Source organism: Mastomys coucha, unplaced genomic scaffold, assembly GCF_008632895.1.
Source record: "Mastomys coucha isolate ucsf_1 unplaced genomic scaffold, UCSF_Mcou_1 pScaffold8, whole genome shotgun sequence".
Classification (NCBI taxonomy): domain Eukaryota; kingdom Metazoa; phylum Chordata; class Mammalia; order Rodentia; family Muridae; genus Mastomys; species Mastomys coucha.
The window spans coordinates 52657765-52679541 of NW_022196914.1; the positions used below are offsets into that span (position 1 = coordinate 52657765).

General features: G+C 41.4%; 1 protein-coding gene across 4 annotated transcripts in view; it reads right to left on the reverse strand.

Annotated features, from left to right (window-relative positions):
- Nucleotides 1–21777, reverse strand: part of Msh3 (mutS homolog 3) — a 151191-nt gene that overhangs the window by 21240 nt on the left and 108174 nt on the right. For 3 of the 4 annotated variants that reach the window (XM_031360461.1, XM_031360463.1, XM_031360464.1), the window contains one exon: nucleotides 13139–13296. In XM_031360461.1, the coding sequence (XP_031216321.1) occupies nucleotides 13139–13296 (158 nt within the window). The remainder of the gene's footprint in view (nucleotides 1–13138; nucleotides 13297–21777) is intronic. The other variant, XM_031360462.1, reaches the window with a different exon arrangement.

The window sequence follows — 21777 nt, forward strand, 5'->3', positions numbered from 1 at the left end:
TGCGGCAACTGGGAGGAAATGAAAACAACCAGAAAGACATAAGAGGCACTTTAGATTGCTAGAAGACTCCTTCAATCCACAAAGTTTGTATCTTAGAATTTTACAGACCTATTCATGTATAGTCTCGCACTACATGTGTGTATAATTTATGTTGTTTTTAACATGAATGTGCATGTACTGTACTATAATAATACAAACACCTTTGTATTTTAAAACTAGCCTATGAAATGGTCCAAGAAGCAACACAGCAAATGGGTATCATGGCAGGAGCCTCATGGCAAGTAGTAGGCCTGGGCTACTTAGTGAAACCTTTTCTCAATCCTCTTCCACTACCCCAAAACCCAGACCCACACAAGAGATCATTAGCAATAGAAATGCTAGACAGCTCTCAAGGCAGAAGTCAAATTGGAAGGAGAGAAGTTCAGAAATTAATAAAGGATCTCTTCAGATTTTGTTGCAAGAGGTCAGACACCATTAGAGCTAGCTGATACATTTAAGCTTCCAGGTATAATCTTTCTGAGAAGTTTACAAGGCTCACTATCAGAGGAATCAACCCAGGAAGGCTTCAAGGCAGCCTCTAGGGATCAGGGGTGGGGCTGGAGGTGGACAGGCTCAGGAAGACTCTCCATGCCACCTGTTACTGCTTTGTATTTCCTATCAGGACACACTGCTTCTGTGTCTATATGGTGTAAACGGCACTGCACTGTATGCCACTCTTCCTAAAACACGCTTGTGCTGAACCAAGGTCATCAGAGTGTGTGGAAGTTATCTCTGGATATTTGGTGGCATGTTCTCCTCCCTAGGTATCTGGCACAAAGAGGAAGAAGGCTGTGCCCATTAAAGAAAAGCCACGCAGTTAAAGCCTTCTTTCCCAACTCCAGTGGATTAAAACACTGAAGAAATCCTGCTACAGCATGGTGGCTAAAAGCATTCTAAGCATTCTCCCCGTTATTATCATGGGAGTACCATTAGGGATCTATCTGACTGGGGTACCTTTAGGGACCACTGAAATGAAATACATAAAGCAAGTGTACGTTATGTGCATGCACAGAAAGTGGCCAGCTTAGCTTACTGTTAACTCTAAAGCACTAATGGGGATTTTTTTAAGGAAGACTGAGCTTGTGAGAAGGCATTTACAATCCTCTTCCTCTTCCCTTGCCTTCCCCACCCCCTACTTCTCCTGTAGTTCTGTGGATTAGCCAGGGCCCTTCCAGATGCTAAATCCATGCTCAGCCACTACACCCCACCTCCAAGTTTTGCAGCTCTTGTTTGAGACTAAAGCCACTGAGCTTTTGCTCTATTTCTTGACATTAAAAAAATTAATAAGTATACCAGTTGTCATCTAGCTAAGGAGCTTCAAGTGTAATGTGTAGTAAAACGTTGAAAATGATGTCATTAATGAATTATGTTGGTAGGCATGGTGGGATAAGTCTGTAATCCCACCTCTGTGGGAGGCAGAAACAGTAGGATGATGAGTTCCAGTCAAGTCCTGCCTGGGAAGTAGAGTGAGTTCAACATCAGCCCAAGCAACTCATCAAGACCTTATCGAAAAATCAAAACAACTAAGGTCTGGGGCTATAGGGCAGTAGCAGAGTGCTTGCTTTGTTTGTTTATGGCCCAGAGTTCAATCCTCAGCACAAAGTCTCTCTCTCTCTCTTTCTCTCTCTCTCTCTCTCTCTCTCTCTCTCTCTCTCTCTCTCTCTCTCTCTCTCTCTCTCTCTCTCTCTCTCTCTCTCTCTCTCTCTCCTCAGAACAGAGCCACCTTACACAAGTTGGCTACCTTTTGTGTAAGAGCAGCATCTCTATCCATAAACAGGAGAGTCACTCCATAAAACCAGACAAAGCAATTAGAACCCTCTAAGGCCCATGTCTCAAGTCCATGGTTTTATGAACATGGGTTACACACATAGCACAAAGCCCACTAAACTCATCCCAAACCTAAACTCCAGAGCCCTGCTGCTTCAGTGTAGACAAGTCACTGCACTGAATGTGGAATGACTTATCATTTGTGGGAAACACTCCAACTAACAAAAGAGTTTAAAGTAATAGTCTCCATATGAAACCATAAAAATTAAGAATCTTATATGTGTTTAGTTTATTAAAAAATAAATTATATGTAACTGTAAGAAACATGAAAAATTAAGTGCATTTATTCTGATAAATATCAGAAGTAATTTTAAAGCATCCATGGAAAGCTTATAATAATATGAGAGTTGTTAATTAAAGTTTGACACATAGCTTCAACAATATCCACATTTTCCATTCAGTTAAAAACTACATTTTAAAATTTATTTTTTTACAATGACCCACCCAGTTAATGTAAGAAATGCCCTTCCTATATTAACTTGTAGGTGTTATAATTAAACCCAGGCCAATGGAACATACTTTGTAAAATTCTATTACTATTCTTTTCATTTCTGCTTACCTAAGTCTCCTGCTGACCTCTTCAGCACTCTCCTCCCTGAGGAAACTACCAGAACTCATCACCCCTAGCCCTGTGTCAGACTGTGCCATAAGAGCCATCATGGTAGTAGAGGCTTCTGGAAATCCCAACCAAAGCCCAGAACCTTGTAAGGTTTCTGTCCAGAAAGCCAGACATGGTGTCAGGGATATTTGAATGGAATTTTACTATGCTTCTCCAATTAGGCTGGTCAGTGGCTGCTAATAACTTTTTAGTTATGATTAAGTCCTTTCATATAAGCAAAGTCACTCTGCTCCCTAAAGAATGGTCTAAGAGCCACTGCCCTAGGAGACAGAACAATTTCAATCATAATTCTCCTTTTCTAGAGAACCAGACACTGCAGAAATGACAGCTCATTAAGCAGTCACTGATGCTGCAAGTTACATAGGAACTGCCTGTTACATGCAGACTGTCTGTTACCTAGGGATTGTCTGTTACATGGGAATGGTTTATTGATAAAGGGGCTTACTGTTAGCCTTCCTTAACTTAAAACGCGTCACTATGTCTGATCTGTACTTGAGTTTGGCTGAATACAATCAACAGATCTGATGTTATCTCATGTTTCTACCTTTCTCTTTGATCCAGTACCTTTAGTCAACCATGCTCTCTCACTATCTCACACCTTAGTCATTCTGTCAGTCTAAAATAACTTTTTGCAGTAAAATAGGGTATATAAAATAATTGAAAGTTTTATTTAAATCAACAATCACAAGACATATTACTGGATGATGACTCTGAAGTTTTTCAGGTGTTAAAATGTGCTAGAGACTTAGGGAATTCTAGAATATAGGTAAGCATGCTTGTCTGTTTTATGCTCAATTGTAGTAAAAATGGAAAATGCATCCTTCAGCATTCTACTTGGAGTCAGTTCACTCTGAACAGACAGAAGGTTACAGTTATGTGATTAAGAAGACAAAATCAACCGGTATTTTTAGGAGTGGCAGCTGACTAATCTTTCTAATCCCCCTCCCCCCTCCTATCCCATAACCCGTATATAGGTCAACAAAGCTTCATAAAACATAGCTGGAGAAGACAATGATTACTTCTTTGAATCAGTTTCTAAAAAACAAGAATACTTCCAGGAAACTCAGACAGACTATTTTTACTGATATGTGAGTTAGCATGCTACATGTTTCTCAGTTATCAAATGAAACATTAGTTACTTGTGTTACAATGAGATTCTTTGACCTCAAGCACTTTAAAAAGGTAGTGATAAAGCAAATAACAAAATGTACCATTTTCTGTGTGGAAGGTGTCTGGTTTTTAAGTAGGAGGTGTGTCTGCAACAGTGGGCAGCATCTCCACTGCCCTTTTCTAGACCCTCACTCTTATACTGGCTCTGTTCCCAGTGATAATTCTTGCTCAGCCCTCCCAGTCACATGAACTACATTCTATTTTGTGACTATGAGTTTGCCCATTTCAGTATCTCAGATAAGAGAATTAGAAAGTGGCAGCAGCACAGCCTGCTAGAATCCTTTCTACCTTCCTCTCCACCTAGGAGGAGGTTCTGCAGATCCACAGCCCTCTCTGCCCCTTCCCCCCAAGCAGAGAGCTTGCCTTCAGGGAGTATTCTAACCCAGAGACTCAGGTGAGATCTCCATTTTCTCTCCAATGACTTTCTAAGGAGGGACCACCCAAAGGCACAGGCCTCAGAAGCAGCAGGGCAGCCTGCACAGTATCCTTTCTATCTCCCTCTTCACCTAGGAGGAGGAGGGACCAGCCAGGAGGCACAGGCCTCAGAATCAGCAGGGCAGCAAGTGCCGGATCCTTTCTACCTCCCTCTTCACCTCTCTGCCCCTTCCCTACAAGTGGAGAGTCTGTCTCCAGGGTTTGTTCTGACGCCAGGACTCAGGAGGGACAACTGATCTACAGCCAACTGCACACACATCTTATCTGAGGAGAGCTGATCTCCCAGAAGTGCTGACACAGGCAAAAATACTCAATAAAATTCTTGCAAACCTAATCCAAGAACACATCAAAAAGATCATCCATCATGATCAAGTATGCTTCATCCCAGGGATGTAGGGATGGTTCAATATTCAGAAATCCATCAACGTAATTCACTATATAAACAAACTCAAAGGAAGAAAACCATATGATCATCCCATGATAAAAGTCTTGAAAAGATCAGGAATTCAAGGCCCATGCTTAAACATAGTAAAAGCAATATACAGAAAACCAGTAGCCAACATCAAACTAAATGGAGAGAAACTTGAAGCAATCCCACTAAAATCAGGGACTAGACAAGGCTGTCCACTCTCTCCCTACCTATTCAATATTGTACTTGAAGTCCTAGCCATAGCAATTAGACAACAAAAGGAGATCAAAGGGATACGAATTGGAAAGGAAGAAGTCAAATTATCACTATTTGCTGATGATATAATAGTATACTTAAGTGACCCCAAAAATTCCAACAGAGAGCTCCTAAATCTGAGAAACAACTTCAGCAAAGTAGCTGGATATAAAATTAACTCAAGCAAATCAGTGGCCTTCCTCTATACAAAGGATAAACAGGCTGAGAAAGAAATTAGGGAAACAACATCCTTCACAATAGTCACTAATAATATAAAATACCTTGGTGTGACTCTATCTAAGCAAGTAAAAGATCTGTTTGACAAAAACTTCAAGTCTCTGAAGAAGAAAACTGAAGATCTCAGAAGATAGAACTATCTCCCATGCTCGTGGATTGGCAGGATTAATATAGTAAAAATGGCCATCTTGCTGAAAGCAATCTACAGATTCAATGCAATCCCCATCAAAATTCCAATTCAATTCTTCACAGACTTAGAAAGAGCAATTTGCAAATTCATCTAGAATAACAAAAAAACCCAGGATAGCCAAACCTATTCTCAACAATAAAGGAACTTCTGGTGGAATCACCATCTCGGACCTTAAGGTGTACTGCAAAGCAATTGTGATAAAAACTGCATGGTATTGGTACAGTAACAGGCAGGTAGATCAATGGAATAGAATTGAAGACCCAGAAATGACCCCACAAACCTATGGCCACTTGATCTTTGACAAAGGATCCAGTGGAAAAAAGACAGCATTTTGAACAAATGGTGCTGGCTCAACTGGAGGTTAACATGTAGAAGAAGGCAAATTGATCCATTCCTTTCTCCTTGTACAAAGCTCAAGTCCAAGTGGTTCAAGGACCTCCACATAAAACCAGATACACTCAAACTAATAGAAAAGAAAGTGGGGAAGAGCCTCGAGCACATAGGCACAGGGGAAATTTTCCTGAACAGAATACCAATAGCTTATATGCTAAGATCAAGAATTGTCAAATGGGACTTCATAAAATTACAAAGCTTCTGTAAGGCAAAAGACACTGTCAATAGGACAAAACGGCAACTAACAAAAGATTGGGAAAAGATCTTTACAAATCCTGTATCTGATAGAGGGCTAATATCCAATATATACAAAGAACTCAAGAAGTTAGACTCCAGAGAAACCAATAACCTGATCAAAAAATGGGGTACAGAGCTAAACTAAGAATTCTCAACTGACAAATATGAATGGCTGAGAAGCACCTAAAGAAATGTTCAACATCCTTAGGTATCAGGGAAATGCAAATCAAAACAACCCTGAGATTTCACCTCACACCAGTCAGAATGGCTAGGTCTCTGGAGAGGCTCTGACAGTACCCGACTAATACAGAAGTAGAGGCTCACAGGCATCCATTGGACTGAGTACAGGGTCTCCAATGAAGGAGCTAGAGAAAGGACCCAAGGAGCTGAAGGGTTTGCAGCCCCTTAGCACAAACAATAATATGAACTAACTAGTACCCTCAGAGCTCCCAGGGACTAAAACTCCAACTAAAGAGTACAGATGTTGGGACTCATGGCTCCAGCAGCATGTGTATAGCAGAGGATGGCCAAGTCTGTCATCAGTGGGAGGAGAGGACCTTGGCCCTGTGAAGGTTCTGTGCCCCAGTGTAGGGGAATGCCAGGGCCAGGAAGTGGGAGAGGGTGGGGTGGTAAGCAGGGGGAGGGGGGAGAGAACGGGATTGTTTTAGTTTTTGTTTGTTTTTTTCTTATTTTATTTTTTTCCTTATTTTATTTTGAGGGGAACCTGGGAAAGGAGATATTGTAAATAAAGAAAACATCTAATAAAAAAATTTAAAAAAAGAGAGAATTAGAAAGCAATAGCCCATTGTATCCTTTACTTAGGAGATTTTTCAAGAAGTTTAAGTATTTTGAATTCTTTCCCATTTATTTTACCTTGCTAAAATATTTCCAGAGTTCTGTCCAGTATGGGCATTGAAGCTTCTTATTTTCTGGATAACTTGAACAAAAGGTCAGAAACCTATTCAGTAATAAAATACTCTATAATTTTTTGCTTGTTTGTTTTGAGATGGAGTCTCATTGTACAGCAGTAGGTATCCTGCAAGGTAGACAAGGCCTGCCTTGAAATTGCAGAGACTTGCCTGCTCCTGCCTCCTGAGTGCTTGGATTAAAGGTGTATGCCACCACACTTGGCCCATACTTTAAAAAAACAAACAACAACAAAAACAAAAACACAATGGGGATCAAAAAGAATCTAAAATCATAAAGTCTAAGAAGAGAAAAAGCTGCAATTACTAAACTATGTGAAGCCATCAAACAGTACTTAGAGGATATAAAATATAAAGAAGAACTCCACTCTTCACTCACCTGCCTATTGACAGTGCCTTTAGTTAGACATAAACATTAATTACCCCATAATAGAACAAAATTACAAACAGCTATGATACCTAGAGCTGGGTACTGTGGTGCACACCTATAATCCCAGAACTGAGGCAGGAGGATCACCATTGTAAGGCTTGAGAGAGACAATGTCCAAAAGAAAGAAAAAAGAAAAAGAAGACAAGAGCTGAGGCAGAAATGACTCAGTCAGTACAGTGCTCACTGCACAGCCTGGAGAAGCTTAGTTCAGATGCCAGCTGAACCTGAGTCACAGGAACACGAATCTGGGAGCTCCAGGTTCAGTGAGAGGCTGGGTGTGTAACGAATGGGGGTCACAGAGGCTAGGTGTGTAAGGAATGGGGGTAACAGAGGCTAGGTGTGTAAGGAATGGGTGTCACAGAGGCTGGATATGTAAGGAATCAGGGGTCACAGAGGCTGGGTGTGTAATGAATGGGGGTCACAGAGGCTAGGTGTGTAAGGAATGGGGGTCACAGAGGCTAGGTGTGTAAGGAATGGGAGTAACAGAGGCTAGGTGTGTAAGGAATGGGTGTCACAGAGGCTGGATATGTAAGGAATCAGGTGTCACAGAGGCTGGGTGTGTAACGAATGGGGGTCACAGAGGCTGGGTGTATAACAAATGGGGGTCACAGAGGCTGGGTGTGTAAGGAATGAGGGTTACAGAGGCTGGGTGTATAAGGAATGGGGGTCCCAGAGGCTGGGTGTGGAAAGACTAGGTTAGTATCAGTGGAGAACACAGAGTCATAAACCAGAAATAAGGGCTTTCTTTAGCATTCCACTGTACAGCACTGAGTACAGACTGCTGTTCATTTCAAAAGAACTAAGAGAGTAGAAGTGAAACATACCCACCACAAACAACATCAGGTACCTGAAGTCGCTGCATGTCAACTGTCATCATATACTGTACATATTATATCCACTAGTCAGAATATTATTTTGTTCCAAATAACTTTCTATAGTTACAAGTGTCAGTTTACAATCTACAAGTACAGCCTGCAATCCATGCATTTCACAGGCTGAGGTAGGAAGATGGTGAGTTTTAGGCCAGCCTGAGCTACACAGTGAGACCTTTGAAATAGATGAATAAGTAACAGATAAAGAGCTGAATGTATTTCAACAAATTTATTATTATATTATTATTGTTATTACTATACCTAAAGATTTCTTAGCTTTAGTTTTGCTTGTTCACTTGTAGTAGCTTTGTACATATAAGGCAAATACTGCACACAAAAGCAAACGCACATATACTGCCACAGGACTGATCAAGTATGCTTTCTGATCCTTGCGAAAGGAGTTAAAAACATGTCTACATAAAATCCCACATGTGGATGTTTATGGTCTTGTTCTTAGCAAATTATTGCTAACTGTTAAACTTCATGAGTAATTCAGATGACTTTTAGTGTGGAAATGGTAAGCCAATATGTACTGTGATAATGCAGGCAATAGACTACCATCCACCAGTAAAAGAAATACATTACCAAGCCCTGGAAGACCTAGAGGAAACATTAATACAACTGCCCAGAGAAAGAAGCCTACAGAGCATGAGGGCCACATTCCATTTGCTACACGAGACTCCAAGAAAAGACAGAACTATAGATGCAGTGTAAAAGGATCCATGAGTACTAGCAGTTGGGGAGGGGGAGGAATGAAAAGCAGGCACAGAAGATTTTCAGGATAGTGACTCTGTCCCAAGGTGAAAGGAGCCTTCTTCATGTAACCCATGGGCTCTGGGTGATGCCCACTCAGCAACGTAGCTTCATTTCTTGGACCACTCTGCCAGGCGAGGCTGACACAGGGCAGCTCTGCATGCGCAAGGCAGCAAGAGCCTCTGGGGGAAAATCTATTCTTTTCTCAAAATATAATGTGAACTTAAAACTGTTCTCAACTAAATAAAAGTCTTAAAAAAACAAAAAAAGAAAACCAGAGTTTTTAAGGGTTCCCTCCATCACACCCACCTGAACAGTACATTGGGGAACTGCAAGCAGGGATCTGTCTAGATATGCTTTGAAACTAAACCACACCAAACCTTTAGGAAACTTTGACCCAAGTAGAGGTATTAAATCCACACTTCCCACCAAAAACATAGCAGTGAGGCATGTCATGTTCATTATACAACACACCAGAGGCCTTCCCAAGGCACAGTTCCTGAAGCCACTGAAGAAGAGTTTGCTTCTGTAGTTAAATGCCATCTCTCATGGGGTCTTTAGTGTGGATATTTACAACTGAGAAGACACATGCTCACTTGAGATGCTTTCTTTCTTCCCCTGAAGGATGCACTGTGCACATCCTTCACAGTTTGTGTCCAATAAATATTTGCTGAGTTGAACTAGATTGGATGAATGAATTTGCTCTCTGCTCAAAAGCAAACGTGACATAATATAAGCCCCGAGGCCCATTACCCTTAAATTCTATTTCAGGACAAACACACTCATGCCACACTGAATACAGTGGGGTCACAGAGGCTAGATGTGGATAGAATGGGGGGGTGGGAGTGGGCAGCACACCATCATATTATTTCACCAGGGTCCAGTTATCATAAACACTCTGTCCACAAACATTTCACTGGAATCAACAGAAATGATGATGAGAGATGGCAATTGTTTTGTTTTTCTTAAATGACTTCCTAACCACACTTAATAACTCATTGTTTTTCTCAAAATTAATTACTGAATCTAAGAAGCTGTGTAAGGCATCAGGAAGACAAACAAATCTGATCTCAGTGATGCTCTCACATGCTAATAATCCTTGAAAATAGGCATCTCACTGATGAGCACATAAATCCCAATACACTGATTTAAATACATCACTTAAAGCCAAATGCAGATGTTGGCCAAAAACCCACTTTAAAAAAAGACCTGCTAATGACTAGGGACACCATTCCTTAGTCATGTGACCTTATAATAATCAAGAAAGAAGATGCCTAGCCACCTGCCCGACTGTAGTTTTCCTCTCCATTCACTTCCTACAGTACTCATGGGCCACAGCAGATATGCCATGTCCAATATGACATAAAACAAGCAGCTTAAAGTCTGGAGCCAAACCTTATGCAAATATCTTATTTAGTTTAGCTATAGTGTATTTCTCAATGGTCACAAAAAGGATTTTTGAGTAACAATGATTTAATTTGAAGAACCACTTACTTTTACTGGAAGAATTGCAATGCATACAAAGTAAAGATTACAAAGCAGTGGTAATTCTCTAATTTGAGGCTGTTCTGACATGAACTTTTTTTAATCTTTTTTTTAAAGATTTATTTATTTATTTTATGTATATGAGTACACTGTTGCTCTCTGCAGACAAACCAAAAGAGGGCATCGGATCCCATTACAGATGGTTGTGAGCCACCATGTGGTTGCTGGGAATTGTACTCAGGACCTCTCTGGGAGAGCAGTCAGTCAGTGCTCTTAACCTCTGAGTCATCTCTCCAGCTGTGACATGAACTTTTAAAGTGTCACTGCTTGGGTAGCACCTCAGAGATTCCAGCTAAAATTCATAAGAACTGGGCTTAGAAAGTAGCAATCTAAACAAGTAGTTACTTAGAATGTTCAAAGAGAAATCCTCTCATATCAGAGCAAGTCAAACTAGATCAAACTTACTTCCACACTTGAGCCTTGAATTACACTCTGCTGTTTGGGCAGGCAAGCCAAAAGGGGATGAAGGACGAAGAAGCCACTGGATTATAACCTGGCAGGCATGAGGGAACCTACTCAGGGCACTCTCTGAATCTCCCTAGCATCAGAAACAATGAAAATCTACCAGATGGTACTTCATATAAAGGAAATTAAAACAACAGAAACGAGTATGTTCCTACAAGCAATCTTACGAACATACGTGTTCTAATTTTACATTAAATGTGAGGCCAAATTCACATGCTGCTGCTCCTAAACTGGTATGGCCTCCTTAGAGAACTTGAAAGACGCATGTTCCTTACAACCCAGCAATTCTACCCTCAATACAGGTGAGATGGGGAAAATTCACTTATGAACAGGACACGGTGTATAAGCCAGTGCCATGGGCACTTTAGAAGCTGCTTTTGCTCAAAAGCATTCATTCTTCACTTGGCCCCACAATGTAATGGAGGGCAGGATGAAACCCCAGCATCCCTGCTTTTATTCTGTATCTAAGCAACTAAAACTCCCTGCCAACTAACAGGCGCCTTCAGGAAAGCTACCTCAGGAATGATATGACACAGAGGCTGAGGCTCAGAGCAGGGACAGTCATCACCTGCAAACCAGATAGGTAGAACTTGAAGTCGCCATCACAGAGAAAATCAACCAGATCACACTTTCACCAAAACCACCATGCAAACCTCTCTTGAGCTTCAACCCTTTTTGTTGTTGTTGTTTAAACCTAAAGCTCAACTCAGTACTTAGAGGATGGACATAGGGGTTCACATCCCTGTATGCGCTTCTCTCCCCCCGTCTGCCTTTCACTGCTGAATTGGGATGGCTGAGCCAAGCCATTGTATCTTCTGGAGCCATTGCATATGCCCAGGTACCAACATGTACCAACACTGTTTACATTTGTAAAACATTGAAATCATGCTAAATACTTGCCAAGGAATGTGTGCACATGCATAAAACATAAACAGAGGCCTACAAATATATATCCATGCAGATGGATTTATAAATATAACACGTGGAAAAACCCACTCCAAAGACTAATATGGGGCTTGCTGGTCAGTCAGCTTAGCTTACCAAACTCCAGGTCTCACTGAAAGACCCCTTCTCAAAGAAATGAGATGAATAGTTCTTGATTCATAAAGAACATCTGAAGTTGGCCTCTGGCTTCCATATGCATATGAATGCAGGTGCTTCCATCCACCCTTCTCCCTCTCTCCCCATTTCTCTTCCCTCTCACCTCTAGTTTGTAGTATTGATTCAGCAGCAGCAAACAGATTATAATACTGTTCCCCTCTTTCAATGGGTACCCAGATTCTTCACCCACATGTGCACAGCGCTGTTACCTCTGATGTTACCTCTGACAACTCGTATTACTCTCACCAAGCCCTGCCTTACTTTGGGCCCTCCTGGAGAGCCTGCCTTCAGTTCCTTACTTACCTCCATGTCTATGCTGATGCCTGCATTCAGTCTGAAGGAACCCTTCCTTCCTTCCTTCCTTCCTTCCTTCCTTCCTTCCTTCCTTCCTTCCTTCCTTCTTTTGACTAATGAGCACACCCTTCAGAAAGGCTCTCAAAGTCAAAAGATTCTTTCAATGTGCAGATTTTAAGGCATTTCAATATCTGCTCAAATTTATTAATACTGGTGATAGTAAATTCTGGTTTGATCCACAAGTGTTTAACCATGAAGCTGGACAGTAATAAACATTCTGCACAGACAGCTTGGTTATTACATAGTGTTATGTTTACATATTCAGTATTTACTCAAACATATCACACAAGAAATACAAACTACCCAAAAACTGATAAATTGCAAGATATGAAATGGGTAATCTACAAATTCTTTTTAGCAAAACTAGGATAGACTACTCACATTGCTAAGAAAGCATAAAATTAAGTTTACAAACTGAAATCAGTAAGCCTTGGCCAGTAACTATGCAATGTTTGAGAATAGAAATAAATGTGAATTAACGATCTTGCTTGGTACTTCTATCTCAACAATGAAGAGGGAACAGGTCTCAGTTTCCCACGCTGGAAGGCACACCACAACTTCTTTTCTCTGTTTAAATATTGATTCCCATTTCTTCACAGCCTTTCAGCTAAGCTTGAGAGTAGATATTGATTCTCTCCTTAAAGTTTTATTTAAAGAATTCATTTAAAAGATTTGGAGGAAAAAAAAAAAAGTTCTTCAGGGAAATGACACCCTAGGTCTCTTCCATATCAACATATGCAATGACAAATGACTTTTGCTCCTGAACCTTGAGAGTTGAGTGTAAACCCATTCACTCAAATGTGTACACAAAAAGAGAGTTTGTGTGCTAGTGTGGCCTTGGCTTACATTAAGAGATACATTCAAAGAGAATGAACACTTACCTTGTGAAAATGCCATCCACAATCCCAATTGTGGCTTCCTCTGCAGGAACATAGGAGCCAATCTGAGCCATGATCGTAACCAGTGCAACCTGTTTTATATAGGAGCTCTTCCCACCCATGTTTGGTCCAGTGATTATCATTACTCTCTCAGAGTCCTGCTGGAAACAAACAAACAAACAAAAAACAGAACTTTACTTACTGAAGCAGAAAGGGATTAGAATGGTTGGTTTTTATTTTGGGAGTGCGGACTGGGATAGGGGCTCACTATATATTCCAGGTTGGCCTTCTGCTTACTAGGTAGACCAGGCTGGCCTCATATTTTAATCTTTGGCCTCCACTTGCCAAGAACTGAAATTACAGGAATCCACTACCATGCTTGGATCAGAAAGGTTTCTGTTTTGTTTTGATCTTCTTGTGGTATCTACAATTCATCTAACAAACAAGACTTCATTAGGCAGAGCATTACTTTGTGACATATTTACATATGTCATTGAATTAATCCATTTTCCATCCCTATAATAAAGTAGCTGGGGCTGGGTAATTTGTTTAAAGAAGATGTTCAGTAAGGTCAAAGTTCTAGATATTCAAGAGCATGATACTGACTTTTTCTCAGGCCTGGTAAAAGTTTTAACTGTGGATGATATAAGTACGATGGGAGTGCGTGCAAGAGGAATTCATTTTGCTGACAGGAAGTGAGAGCCGGGGAGGGGCCAGTCATGCTCCTTTTATAAAGGACATTCTTATGAGAAATAACCCATTCTTCCAGAAGACTTAATCCTTTCTGAGGGCAGCACCCCCAATGACTTAATTATCTTCCAGTTGGCTCCATCTCATTTTAGCGGGGACAATGACAAATGATACAGATGGTTGTCAAAACTATGAAGAGGTGTCCGATTACAAACCATAAAATGACATCACTTCTCTCTCTCTCTCTCTCTCTCTCTCTCTCTCTCTCTCTCACACACACACACACACACACACACACACACACTCTCTCTCTCTCTCTCTCTCTCTCTCTCGCACGCACACGCACACAAGAAACATCAAATAAGACAGAGAAGGAAGAAAGGCTGCCATAGTTGTCAATGTCAAATTATGCCAAAGATGAGAGAAGGGCTGGAACTTTTATTCTGGAAGAACAACACTGCATACCATTTTGAAAAACTTCAGTAATATCTGCTAAAGCAGAAAATAGACATAGTCAAGCAATCCTCCTCCCATGTATACACACTAAATGGAGATCAGGACAGCATACAACAAAAGCCACAGAGAAGACTGCTGGCAGCACTCTTTGCCTCGCCATCTTGAGCTGGAGCACATATTTACCCATCCTGGAGCAGGTTAAACAGAGAAGCATCAAGTAGGAATGTGTGCAGCCACAGGAGAAGGCCAACCATGCAACAGAAACCTGGGAGCCATGGGAGGCATTTATAGGTGAGCCACAAAGACATAGTTGTCCTTAAATAAAGGCAGGGAAATGGTTAGCTGTATGAAAATAAGTGTGGCCCCAAATCTCAGGAAACGGAATCTGGGTGGGTGAAAGAATGAACCATGAAAAGCAAGCCCGCTACTTTTAGAAGAAAACGTAGGAGGAAGGTGGAGAATGTGTTCCTTAGTGAAAGCATAAAACCCATCTGCCCAGGTCAGGCCAAAACGTAAGTAAGAGACTGCTTACACTGCCTTAAACTGGAAACTGCTCAAATGTTTATCAACAGAGAAAGTATGATACCGTGGCTCAGAGACAACTATGACAGGGAGAACACAAGGATATCAATCGTCAGAGGGAAGCTGTTAAATCACCAAACAAAACATGAAAAAGCAGTCGTATTATATAACTCCTACCTCTTAACAGCACTGAAATAGTGGGAGACAGGCAACGAATATAAATAGCCTATTTGTTGCAAAGGAAAACACAAGCTCTAAAAGCATATTAGCAGGAAGGTGTAATCAAAAGCATTACGCAGGAGACCTACAAGCTATTTCTACATTCTTCTGAAAGACTAACTGGTGCACAGCCAAGCAAAATGAAATCTGTATGTTGCAGAGACAGCTGTATTCCTGTGATTATTGTGGCAAGATTCACAACATCCAAGAAATGGAAACAGCACATCAATATCAGAGGGCCTATCAACCAATAAAAAGGCAAAGGAAATACAATACTTACATACAATGGAATACTATTCAGTCATAAAATAGGTGATAAGTCCTGTTATTTGTGGCCAAATGAATAAAACTAAAGATCACTATACTAAGTTAAATGAGCCAGGCACATGATCTAATTCACATGTAAAATATAATATGATCTCATTAAGGAGGGTAGGAACCAGAAGCTGAAGAAGCAGGGCTAATGGAGTGGGGGAAGTTATGAGTGGGCTTGAAACTGTACTTTAGAGGCTTAGTGCTGCTGCACGGCAGGGTAACCACAGAAACGGATGTGTCCTGTGTGTTTCAAGAAGCTAGAAAGATGTAAAATACACTTACTGTGTGAAGTATCTGTTCTTCTAAATTCTAACATCTATTTCCAGTGTTTAATTGTGTGCACCAGGGAACATTTTGATACTTGCAAAGTCAAAAATAGCAAGGAGGACTGAGCGTGTGGAAGCTTATTTGCATCCAGTCTTGTAACTGGCCGTTCTGACCACCATGCTTATTTCCTGATTCTACCAACCAGCTTCAGACTGCATTTAGCTGTTTTGGTTTGAGGTCAGTCTGTAGCCTTCCATGCAGCTTGAGATGCAGCTGAAGGGGCAATGGACAGACACAGCTGGAGGACAGACAGACAGTGCTTTGTTTTAATGTCTGATGTGAGTGTGATGAATAGCATTGGACAGAAAAGAAAGCTCAAAATGAAAACTTCACTCCATGGAGATAGTGGGTGGATTCCTGAAGGTCTTTCAACCCAAGGTTCCAGAAAACAAGCATTCAAGGTTAGCTATCTAACATCTCTGGCACAGTGCTCCCAAGTACCTATGTAGAAGACTAACAAAGAACAGGCTGTGTGGTTATATACATATTAACATCAAGATCACGTCAATAACCTCCCTCAGAATCTAATTCAGCACAGCTGTGAAACTGCAGGTTACAGGAGAGCAATTCTTTAATGTACTTGAAAATTTTAAACTCTTCAAATCATTTTCACTAAGGCATGATCCTAAGTGTGGTGGTTTGAATATACTTGGTCCAGGGAATGGCACTATAAGGAGGTGTGGCTTTGTTGGAGGAAGTGTGTCACTGTGGGAATGGGCATATAAGGAGCTTCCTCTGACCTGCCTGAGGATGACAGTCTTGTCCTGTTTGCTTTTGGAACCACACGAGAACTCTCATTTCCTCCAGTACCATGCCTGCCTGGATGCTGCCATGCTTCCCACCATGATGATAACGGAATGAACCTCAGAATCTATAAACTAGCCCCAATAAAATGTTATCATTTCTAAGGGTTGCCTTGGTCGTGATGTCTCTTCACACCAATGGAAACCCTAACTAAGACACTAAGTGAATAAGGGATTATTTATGCATGTGTATGCCAAACTAGTTGTTACTAGTTTTGGCTACAATTTTAAAACAGTTGTTAAATTGCTATTGACCAGACCTGAACAGGGTCTCTTTCACCATGCTGGACCTCCATAAGTTCTCCTTAGATATACTAGGGCTGCCAGGTCAAATAGAGGACATTAATAAAATCTGAATTTCTGATAAATAGCAAATAACATTTTGGCATAAAAAACAAATCACTATTAGACATGTTTATTCTAAAAAGAATTATCTGAAATTCAAACTTACCTGCTATCCTATACTTTTACTTGCTAAATCTGGCAACCTAATTCTAGGATATCACCAAGTCCAGTAAGCCAGTGGACGTTCACTAGACCCCAATCTAGAGCCATAGCATGAGTTCTGGCTGACCGATGACTATAAGAGTCAGCCCTATCCCAAATTCCAACATGTAGAACCACCTGTGGTCCTCCTGGAGGGCTGGCCTATGTGGCCCTATGCTTACTTCTGGCCACAGGAGGGTAGCACTAGACTCCCACAGGGCTCCCTAGGTGGAATTACAGCTGGTCATCCAGGTAGTGGCCAGTGTGTCTTGGTGCTATCAACCTCCCAAAGCCATGGTGGCTGTTATTGCTTCTTAGCATCCCTCTAACAGACACACCCTCCACAGCACTGAGCACCTAAACACTGCTCAGGCATATGCACCAGCTGAGCCTGGCTAGGCCACCAGAGCAATGGGGCGGACAGAGTGTCTGGGAGGTAGGCTTCCTTCTTATTTGTGCTTAGATGATTACTGAAAGCTGCCTTCCATCGCCTAATATCAGCTTAGTTTTAGTTACTTAACTAAAAGCCCAAAGCCCCTAATCTATAGCCCTCACCTAATACAGGATGCCATTCTAGATGCAGAGTCTCCACCATCATTCAGGTAAGGAGCCTGGCATCCAGGCCTGGATTAGTAGAACAACATGTGATTAGCAAGTGCAGAGACCTGGGTTTGATCAACTGCTGGTAAAAGAGAGGGGAGGAAACTAAGAGCTGAGACAATGTTTACAACTGCTCTGAGGAGAGGCCACAGTCTCAACCCATAGAATATGCTGCCATCTGCCTTACCTGCAGGGTTAGATTTATTAATACAATAAGTGGTTTTAAAAGAAACTATTTCCTCATTGAGGACCATGCCACTTGGTGAGTAAACAGGAATCTGAATCATTTCCCAGATTTTGCAGCTTTCCAGGATTCTGAAGCACTTCTGCATAATCATTTATAACAGCATGTTGGAACAACTGTTTTAGGGACAGAGTCCATTCATACTGTATAATATAATACAATAGCATGACTAAAAATTATCCTATGATTTTTTTTGAAAATGTAGGGAATTGCCTGGGTCATTAAATTTAAAATACAGGCTATAAAGTATGAGACAGTCAAAGCTAGGTTTTAGAAAGATAAATAAATCCTGCAGTGGTGGCACACCCGAGTGGTCTACAGAGCGAGTTCCAGAGCAGACAGGGTTACACACTGAAACCCTGACTCGAAAAACCAAAATAAATAAATAAATAATAGGACAAAAAAATTAAAAGGTTAAAAAAAAAAGGCTAAAATGTGCAAAACACTTTCTAATTCTACCAAGTTAGGTCCTGCAAAAAGAATGAGAAATATATAAATGAGTATAAAGCTGTCTAATAGGATGCAAAGCCTTATCTACATAAAGCTGACATATAGTAGAGGAATCCATTATTCCTCGTGGGAGTACTTTTAATTGATATATTTGATTCAGCCCTCTATTATTTACATATCAAAAAAGCAATACATTTTCTATCATTGGGATGAACAGGAATGGTTAAAAAAAAAAAAAACTCTTGTAAATCAATTACTATTACAGGCCAAGAAGAAGGTATTTTTTAAAAGAATAAATATGAATCAAGCATGGGCCCATGTGCCAACAAAGGTGGTTTTTCTACAAGAGAGTTTGCACAGGCTGATATGTTTTGTAGGCCTCAGTTTTCTCCCCTTAAATTAAGGACAGATAAATTAAATGCTCTCAACCTAAATTCAGTCATAGGACATTGACAACTGTGCCAGAGCAGAAGTTCTATATTGTACCCAAATATTTACCTGCACATACCCAGGAGAAACTGGGCAAGCCATTGGCACCAGCTGTGTACATAGAGAGGCACTAGGGAGCCTGGATACAGTGTAGCAGCTACTATAAAAGAGAATGTTCATGGATACCCCTGTATTTGAGAAGCTCAGACAAAAACTAGCTTTTCAGCTCACTAAACTCAACTGCTTACAGGTGATCAATGGCATATTCTTTTTTTTTTTTAAATAAAAATATTTTTCAGATTTATTTATTTGATCTATATGAGTGTTTTGCTTGCATGTATATATGTTTACCACGTATGTGCCTTGTGCCTGTGGAGGTCAGAACAGAGTATTAGATTCCCTGCAACTGGAGTTATGGATGGCTGTGAGACACGAAATGGGTTCTGGGAACTAAATCCAGGTCTTCTGCAAGAGCAGGAAGTGTTCTTAATAGCTGAGCCAATTTTCCAGACCCAAATGGCACTTTTCTAATCAACCCTAAAGGACCTCCAATCAGAGGCAGTGTAAACACCAGCAGGAGACACAGCAGTGATGAGTCACCAGGCACTGGCACATAAATACTTCCTATGTCCAACCCTGCTGCTGCTCTGTAGGCAGCTGCCATGGCTCTTGGCAAGCCTTTCCAGTGTTCCTTTACCACAGTCCATTCTCCATGTGACAGACAAAGTGACAGTTTTAAAACAACAAGACAGAACTTGTTTTTCACAAAAAGCTGTCACTTCCATAGACTCTCAGAGCATTGAAAATGTGTCCAAGTGTCACAGTCAAAGCTGACCTGCCTTTCTTTTCCCTCCCCTGCCCGTCCTTTCTTCTTCCCTTCTGTCTATGCCCCCTGCACTCTCTTAGCTTATAAATAACAAACATTTTTTTCCTCACTCTGGATGCAGAGAAGCCCAGGATCAAGGTTCCAGCACAGCTGGGATCTAGTGAGGTGTATGTGCACATAGCCAACTTCTGGCTGGGTGCTCACAAGGCTAAAGGGATAAATGAACCCTCTCAGGCCCTTTCTTAATGGCACTAATCCTATGCAGGAGGATCCTCTCCTACAATCTAACCAACTCCAGTGATTAGAAATACCCCTTACCACCGTCAACTTGGTGCTTAGGATTCCCATGAGTGACTCTGGAGGAGACACAAAGGTTCTGATGACACAGTGGATCTTCTCAGAAGCCTGCACTAATTTGACCCACTGCTCCTTGCACAGCTGACTGCCTCTTTTCAGAACCTGTGCTGGACCCAGTGTAGATGCAGCAGGCATTCTTGGTCTCTTTGGCCTGCTTTCTTCCTTAGTCCACATTTCTACCAAGTTCCTCTGGTGCCAGAAGACTGGATTTTTGTTCTTCTGTGATCAGCCAGGAGGTTGGTTGTAAGACTACTCCTGCCTTAAAGCCTTTCCACAGGTCTGAGCAGGACAGACATCCCTTAACCAGGCTGTGTGTTGAACCCCTCCTGTCATTCATGGTCGAATTTTCGTTTCCTCTCTGAAATTACTTTATGTTGACCACTTGTTATTACAATCTTCCTGCTAGAAAGTTCCCATGATAGATGTTTGATAGTCAAATGTGTTACAAAGGAAGTATCTACCACATTTACACTTTAAAAGCAATGTCTATATTACTTACAAAAATTGGGAAGATATGAGTCCTTTTTCCCATCCCAAGACGTCAGAGTGAGGAAGATAAGGACTAAGGACTGCATGTACCCATTTAATGTGCTCATCTACCTTCTGGTTAGGATTGGTGTCTGAGATATCACACATCACAAGCTTCATAATACACCTTAAATCTGTCCAGAAGAGCAGGATGAGTGAGCATTCCCTAAGAGAACAGTCAGTAGCCATTGTTAGCATGAGCAAACACCCTAACAGGATAGAACGAAGCCAAAACTTGGAGGGAACTCTGTCTGTACCCATGAAAGCTGACTGAAGTGAATGGGAGTGTATACAACTGGACTGGTCAGACACCCTGCATGAGGTCAGGCCCTGAGAAAGCCTCAAGAAAACTACAGAGAGATAAAGGAATAGATTAAAGAATGTACTGAGGCAAACAAAAGATGTAAGTACCATACTAAGAGGCCTGAGCTATTGGTGGGCAGAGTGCTGCCTAACATGGCGGATGGTAGGGGCCACTGGAAACCAAGGCAGTTTTACCTACACTTGCACAGAGATGGGAAGACTGTGAGATTCCTTTGCAGGAGAGGCACCTCTCTCATGAGTCTGGCTTCAGCATGAATGGCATTTACCTGAACAGAATTCAGAATTCAAGAATCATACTGTAGACAAGAACCTAAAATCCTCAAGTACTCACAACATTAAACACTATCTTCTCTGGGAAAGACGAATAATCAACAGCGTAAGAGAGTCACAAAGGCTGAGAGACAGCTTAGTTAGTAAGTGTTGTGTAAGCTGGAGGACCTGAGTCTGGATCCCTACTACTCTCATATAAAGCCAGGCAAAGTGGAACATGCCTGTAACTACAGATGCAGGAGAATCCCTGGGTCTTGCTGGCCAGCCAGCCAAGTTGAAGCTCCAGATTCATTGAGAGAGCCTGTCTAACAAAATAAGGTAAAGAATGATTGAGGAAGCCACCCAATGTCAATGCGCTGCTTTCTATACCCACCCACATACACACATGTACATATGTATCTAATATGGCAGGCGCGCACACACGCGAGTTATATGAATCATCTCATTTAGTTCTTATGACAGTTTGTTTCATGGAGGGAGGGTCTTATTTTATAGCCCATCTTGGCCTCAAATTTGCAGTTCTCCTGCCTCTGTCTCCTGATATAAGCATGACAGGTATGTACCATGGTCCCTATGTTCCCATGTTACAGAGGAAGAAGTACAAAGCCTTGGGAAGCTAAGAAGCTTGCCCAATAGCACAGAGCTACTAGCAGCAAAACTGTTGGCAGATAACCTCACAAGGGACTTCTGCTCAATGGCAAGGAGGTACAGACACTGTAAATCAGGGGAGAGGATTCAGCCTGGGGTCCTTGACTCTGTCACTGGGTACACCAGAAGACAGGAAGTCATAGCAGCC